Here is a 7,334-nt window from a genome sequence, read left to right as displayed (position 1 = left end):
GTTTGTTTGGTTTCTGTTTTTTTTTCTTCCCCCCAAGGCCAAGTGATGATAGTAATAATTCAACATGTAAAATTGAAATTGTAAAAGCACTGGATATTGAAGAAAGTATTTGGTCCCCTAGATTTGGATTGAAGGGCAAAATCGATGTTACAGTTGGTGTGAAAATACATCGAGGGTATAAAACAAAATATAAGATAATGCCATTGGAACTTAAAACTGGCAAAGAATCCAATTCCATTGAACACCGCAGTCAGGTAAACCCATTAATAAGATTGTCTGAACGATTCGTATTTGTAAAGATGTACTGTTTTCTATATTTTGGTTCAACTCAGGCCATTTTTATGTGTGTTTTGTATAGTACTGTTCAGTTTTTATTACCCCTAGATGTTTTATTTTTTCTTCAATAAAGTCATATAACAGCTGAAACTAAGCCAATGTTGCTAAGTGTTTGGTGCCCAACCAGGAGCACACAGATCCTCAAAAAAATAACAAAAAGGGTAATACCGTGGTCGTGTAACTTGAGGAAACTAAGTAGATTTGGAATTTTCACAATATCTATTAGCATATTAAGAGTTCTGGGAAATCTTAAAGCAATACCAGTTGTTTTAGCTGTGCCTTACCCCAAAGTTTTATAAACCGAATTTATTATGGAGCTATTTTTCATGACATATCCACTTTGGACACTTTAGGAATAAGTGGTGTAAATTCATTCTTTTATTTCTGCTATCTAATCTGATTATATTGATTTTTATCTAGGATAAACTATAAAACTGTATCTTATGTTTCAATTTAAAATGCTTTCAGTTTATAATCATCGTCTTTGGTAGCATAACACTCTTTTGCTGTCTTTTAAACTTATTTGAGATCCTGCTTATCTTTTCTATTTTTGAGGGACTCCTGCTTATCTTGATTATCAATCTAAATAATTAGAGGCTTCCCTTCATAGAACACCTACATTTTTCACCTTGATAATTCAGAAAAGTATAAGTTATAAACTAACTTCAATTAAGGAACATCTTTTCTTTATTAACGTTCCCCCCCCCCCAAAGTTCATTAATTTGACATTCGAAATGCAATTTCTTGAAGGTAACTTATATGGAGCTGAGATCCCCAAAGCAGTTCACAAAAATCAACTTAACTTGAACTATATTATTTATGTGAAATTTTTTTCAACTGCTGTTTACCGTAATATCAGGATAATTTCATTTCAAATTCCCAAAAAAGATAGTTTTTCCACTTAATAGTCTTAGGATAAAATAAATCCCCCTAAATAAAAAGAAATGAAATTTATTTTTGTTATTTTGTAAATACTTGTTGGGCACTTAATGGTAAGTTTACAAATAAAATTAGTATTTATCCTACAAATAGTATTTTGTACTTTCTGTAAATTAACCATTATGTTTTAAATGTAGTTTAGAAAATAAGACTGTTGTAATTTCTAACATTATACTTATGCATGGTAATTATGATGACTGAATTTGGTATCATAACTTTAGCATTTAGAGACTGGGACCTTATAAAACATTTCCTCTTTTAGCCTTGGAGATCTCATTGTGAGATTGCGTAAAAATCCAACCAAATGTCTCTTTCTAGCTGCTGCTGCTCTTTCTAACTTGCCTTAGATGGTTTCTCTATAAACCTAATATATTTAATGATGCCTTCTACTCTGAAAGAAACAGCAGAGTGTAGGATTAGTCACATTGATTTGCCACAGTAATAAGCATTTTAGTGTTTAAAGCAAAAACTCACTGCCACCAAATCTACCAATTCATAGCCACCCTCTATAGGGTTTCTGAGCTGTTGAACTTTGTAAGATAGTCAGCCTCATCTCCCTTGAAGTGACTGGTAGGTTTGAACTGCTGTCCTTGTGGTGTGCAGCCCAACACTTAGCCAAGTTCAATTATTTTAAATAGGCAAAACGATGTATATGCATGAATACTATTAACCTTAAAACAGCATAGTTTAAATACTTATTTTGTGGAAAGTAAATACTTGACATTGATTATGTGTTATCGGAGCTCATTAAAATAAAAATGGGCAATCTCATCTTCCCATCTTACATTTTATTTGTGTTATTTAATGGACAAACACACCGAGAGGTAGGCTATGGTATAGGAATCTTATTTCTTTTTTAAATTAAAAAAAATTTTTTTTGGAATCATATTTCTATAAGAGATTAAGAAGCCACTGAGATGTTTCCAGGAACTAGTTTCAGTGATGCTTCTTATCTTTATTGGGACTCCGGGAAATACTCAGCTCCTGGAGCTCCATGAAGGCAGCAAACCCTCATTCGAATCCTTTTCCCATTGCACCAAGGAAGGAAGCAGATCCACCCGTGTGTCTCCAAGCCTCATTGCGGGCGGCCCCCACCGGTCCCTACGCCCTTGTGCTGCCAGCTTCTCCTGGACAGTTTCTCTGGTGTCCTGTCTGTATTCCACTGTTTAGAATCCGGAAGTTCCATTTTATGATAACCAGGTTCAGGTTCATGTCCAGGGGCCATGTCTATAGGATGAGATACTAAGCTCTAAAACTGGTCCTTTGTAGTTCTTCAGCTCCTTCCCTATTCTCCTTTACCTCTCATCTCTTTATCCATGAAGATACTTCCTTTTTCCAGTTCCCCAAACATAGTTTCTTTTTTAACTTTAACCCTACTTGCTTTACCTGAAGGCAATCTCATCTTTCTCTCATGAAAAAAACTGGTGGGTTTGAACTGCCAACCTTAGGATTAGCAGCCTAATGCACTAACAGGGCTCATTTTATTAATTAAGGTTATGTTATTTTCAAAATAGAAGGCACTTATTTGACTCTTTGGTTTTGAAATCACAATGTGTATTGGTTACAAGACATTTTGGGGAATATAGAATGTTATGCTTTTATTTTATAAAATGCACAATTATTTTTGCAGGTAATTCTGTACACACTGCTTAGCCAAGAAAGAAGAGCTGACCCCGAAGCTGGCTTGCTCCTCTACCTCAAGACTGGCCAGATGTACCCTGTGCCTGCCAAACATCTAGATAAAAGAGGTTGAGCTGTTTTCTTTAAGTTTTACTTTTCTGTGTTTTTTCTTGCAATATTTTTTGACACATATTTTTACATGTTACAATCTGCTCACTGTACTTGCTAGGCCTAATGTAATTGAGACTGTTGAGAACAGTATTTGCTTTTACAGTTTTTTTATAGAAAACTTTGTTTAAATTTTCTTATGTCAGAGATACTCACACGAGTGGTTCTTATCACTTAATCAGCTAATGAAACAGCATGTCATGATACTTTTTAGATATGAAATACAGGGACCTCCCACTTTTTGACAGCTTCTTTATACTACTACTTTCACTTTTAAGAAAGGCCTACTTTCATACCTGTTTTCAAATAACTGAAAGAAATCTGTGCAATATTTTCACTTTTCCGAAAAAGAGAATAAAGTGACACTGGTGTTCAGCTTGTTTTTCAGCAAACCCTTAAAGAGCAGCGTGAGAGTGGCCGCTGCCAAGCCTCCTCCCTGGGAGCTGCCCTGTGCATATGTTATTTCCGCTCTACACAGGCTGTACGCTAATCACAGCATTCCTACAAGTATTGCGTATGTCAGTTTTATTCGGTAATGATTTGGTAGGTTATGCTTTGAGTTTGAGAATGCTCAATTTTTTCTCCATGTAAATTAATGGTAATTGCTTTTTCATTTAAAGCATCTATTCAACTAGTTGAAGCCTCTTTGTATATTTAATTCTTAAAAACACACTCACCATACTTACCTGGCAGGGGAGATACCATGATCACGAAGGTGGTTTTCCCAGGGCGAGGCTTATCCATTGCACTCCGGATGTGCTGACCCCTGCGATTTCCCCAAATGTGGGAAACTCGACTGCATAATTTGCGGTGGTGGGGGACTGCGTTCGCGCTCTCCCCTGAATAAAACAAAACAAAAAAAACGCACTCACCGTTTTATTTTCCTTCCATAGAACTATTAAAGCTAAGAAACGAGATGGCATTCTCTCTTTCTCACCGTATAAGCACGTCTGCTTCTGGAAAGCAGAAGACCCAGCTTGCTCCTCTGCCAGAGGTCATTGAGGACCAGCAAACCTGTAAATACTGCTCACAAGTGGACAGCTGTGCTCTTTACAGCAGGTAAACACATGGTCTTCTGAAACCAACGCTCAAGTCAAGTTTGAATTAGTTCAAATCGACTGACATTGATGAGTTCATGTTAGTTCTTTTTCTTTTAAATTCCCTTTTGTGTTTAGTATTTCCTAGTGAAGATCAAGAAAGAAAGAAAGCACAATTAATCCACATTTTCTAACAAGTTCAGTTCCTTGTAGAATAATAGAGTATTTTAAAATCTTTTCTGAAGGTAGGTATTTTATTCTTTCTGCACAAAATCTTCAGAGAGGTGCCATAAATTTAGAACTTATGTTATTATTTTTAAAAGATACAGGCATTTTGAAAACAAGTTTTCTTAAATGGTATTTAAGGAAGTTTTACAATTTAGGCTTTCTGCTCTGGTAAAGATTACATCCTCGGAAACCCAAAGAGTCCTTCTGTTCTATGAGATCAGTGTGAGTCAGAGTCCACTCGATGGTAGAGTTTGATTTGGGGTTTTATTTTAATTTCACATTCCTTTTTGTTAGATGTAGAGAAATTGGTTCTTCTAGGTGGAATAGTTTGATATGACCAGTGGGCCTTTCTTGCTTAGGTCGGGCTTGTTTCTATGAGTGGAACGTATACTGGCTCCTTATGATCAGTCATACCTTCCTAGGGCGGTGAAAGTGTCTGAAGGACACACAAAGGTTATGTAAATATTAACTAGGAATCAAGATAAAATCAGAACCAAAGTTCTAATTCTGTATGAGATTCGCATCAAATACTTTTTTGGGTGTGTGGTAGGTATATTTTTATTTATTTTATGCTTTAATACAAAGTTAAAGCTATAATGCTATCTATGGTGCTCAAATTAATCTTGTAAGACCACATAGAGTGGTATTCAAAATATACCAAAAGAGCCCTTAGTTGCAGAAGCCTGACTTCCCAGAAGTTTGGCCTTTTATAGGACAGGTACATTTCTTTAAAACCTTTTGTATTGGTCTCAATGCTTTATCTGCTGTCTCACATTGTCTTAGAAATAATGCTTTACTTTATGTGAAGCAAAATTGACACAATTGACTCGCCATATTTTTATGCCTTATGGTGCAGAACTAGTAGTACAAATATTGTGATTTTAAGAAATGCAATTGTAGAAAAAAAATAAACTTGTAAATAGGAATGAAGATAGAAGTATGCCAAATGTAGTGGTGGTGGTGGTTTGGCATACTTCTTGTAGGCAAAATAATGCAGTATTCTGGTTCTTGTGTGTTTTATGTTTTGTAAACAACATAATTTGCAGAATGTTGACATTGTTTTTAAAACTAGAGACTGGTTATATCACCTATGACCAAGCTATGTATGCATTTATTTTTTAAATACTTCACTTCATTGCCAGCTATTGAAATGTTTCACACACGACTGTAACCTGGAGTTTTGTATTTAGAGCGTTTGAACAACAGATGGATGACTGTTCAGTCCCGAGCGGCATGCTGCCCAAAATAACAGAAGTAACCCAGCATCTGACGCCGACACACCTGGCGTATTTCAGCCTGTGGTGTCTAATGTTAACTCTGGAAACACAATCAAAAGATAGCCAAAAGAATTACCAAAGTATATGGCTAATGCCCGCTTCAGAAATGTAAGTGGTCCATGTAATACAGTAAAACTTAAGTAATTTGTAATAGTTGGTGGAATGGCATTTGTAATTCTTGACACGTACAGGCTATATAGAATGTTAAAGAAGCCTTTGGGTGGTGTAAACAGTTTTGACTACTAAATTGAAAGTTGGTGGATGGAACCCTGCCCTCATCACTGCAGGAAAAAGGCCTTCCAATCTTTTTCTATAAAGATTAAAGAAAATCCTGTGGAGCTCAGTTTAACTGTGCAACACATTGTTGCCCCGAGTCGGAATTAACTGGATGGCAGCAGGCTTCAGCCTGTTCAAGACATGCCATTTCATATGTTCAAGACAACTTCAGATGGTGACCAGTGAACTGTGTCGGTAGACCATCATTTCTAATATACTACATGCTAGAATCATTGCTAGTTAGTCTTAGTAGGCTAAACATGCATTGAAGGAGCCCTGGTGGCAGAGTGTTTATGCGTTGGGCTACGATCTTCAAGGTCTACAGTTCAAAACCACCAGCCACTCCTTGGAAAAAAGATAGGGATTTCTACTCCCATAAACTTACTCAGAAACTCACACGGGCAAATACCCTGTCCTACAGGGTCCCTGTGACTTGGCATTGACCCCAAGGCTGTGCCTTTTAGACATGCATCATGAAATTTTATTATTAAAATTAGTATTAAGCCTTTTAAAGCAATAACAGTATAAATCAATATAATATAAGGTGAATTGTTGCATATTGATTGGGTGAAAATGTATGAGGCTTTCTTTGTTTTTTAAATACTAGCATTAAAAAGTTTATATTCAGTGAATTTTCATAGAAATTACCTAGACTTATGTGGTTTTTTTAGTGAGATCCACTTTCTACAAGTTATTTGTAAAATTATAATTTTGTATGTCTTCATGTAGTATTTTCCATTATGTGCAATCCAAGTGATGTAGTGTGATTTATTTCTTTCCAGAATGAATATATTTTTTAGTGAATATTGATGATAATATAACATTAGGAATAATTGAATTATTGTCTTCATCTTAGATTTTATACAAGGAAATTAAATAGTGGAGAAAGTTTAAATGATTATAAATAGATTGTAAACCATAGTGAGTAAGTTAAGTTTCCATGCCAGCATCCTCTGAAGATCTGTGGTATTTCATAAAAGTGGCTGGAAGACTGTAAATTCTTTTTTTGGGTAAATTCTTAATAGTTATTTCTTAGGAGCAATGAAACATTAATTTGTTTTTTTTCCTTTAAATTTGTTGTTGTTGATGGAAATATAAATAGCAAAAATATATAAATTCACCACACCCCTCAGGGGGAAGAACAACAGAAACCCTGGGGGAAGGAAGATAGTGGTTGGTGTATAATATGAAAATAACAATAATTTATAATTTAAAAAGGGGTAATGAGTGGGGGAGAGGGGCGGGAAGAGGCGCTAATACCAAATACAAAGTAAGCGTTTAGAAAATAATGATGGTAACTTATGTACAAATATGCTTGATACAATTGATGTATGGATTGTTATAAGAGCTATAAGAGCCCCCAATAAAATGATCTTTAAAAAAGCAAGACAAAAGAATATATGTAAATTCTACAGTTTTTTCATGTACCATTTATTGTACAGCTCGCTCCCCC

The 7,334-nt window shown here is 35.4% G+C and overlaps 1 protein-coding gene and 1 non-coding gene across 2 annotated transcripts in view; both read left to right on the top strand.

The window, feature by feature from the left end:
• The window catches only part of DNA2 (DNA replication helicase/nuclease 2), a 49,411-nt gene that overhangs the window by 18,728 nt on the left and 23,349 nt on the right, over positions 1–7,334 (top strand). The window contains exons 6-9 of the mRNA XM_045291679.1: positions 38–254; positions 2,906–3,023; positions 3,957–4,122; positions 5,519–5,713. Of these exons, the coding sequence (XP_045147614.1) occupies positions 38–254; positions 2,906–3,023; positions 3,957–4,122; positions 5,519–5,713 (696 nt within the window). The remainder of the gene's footprint in view (positions 1–37; positions 255–2,905; positions 3,024–3,956; positions 4,123–5,518; positions 5,714–7,334) is intronic.
• Positions 3,742–3,905, top strand: LOC115870076. The gene has a single exon (XR_004046538.1). It is a non-coding gene; the product is annotated as a U1 spliceosomal RNA (small nuclear RNA).

This window comes from Echinops telfairi, unplaced genomic scaffold (assembly GCF_000313985.2).
Source record: "Echinops telfairi isolate 266 unplaced genomic scaffold, ASM31398v2 ScPeMD7_70;HRSCAF=299, whole genome shotgun sequence".
In the NCBI taxonomy this organism is placed as follows: Eukaryota; Metazoa; Chordata; class Mammalia; order Afrosoricida; family Tenrecidae; genus Echinops; species Echinops telfairi.
Note: the sequence above shows the minus strand (reverse complement) of the source record. Positions and strands in the feature narration are given on the sequence as shown.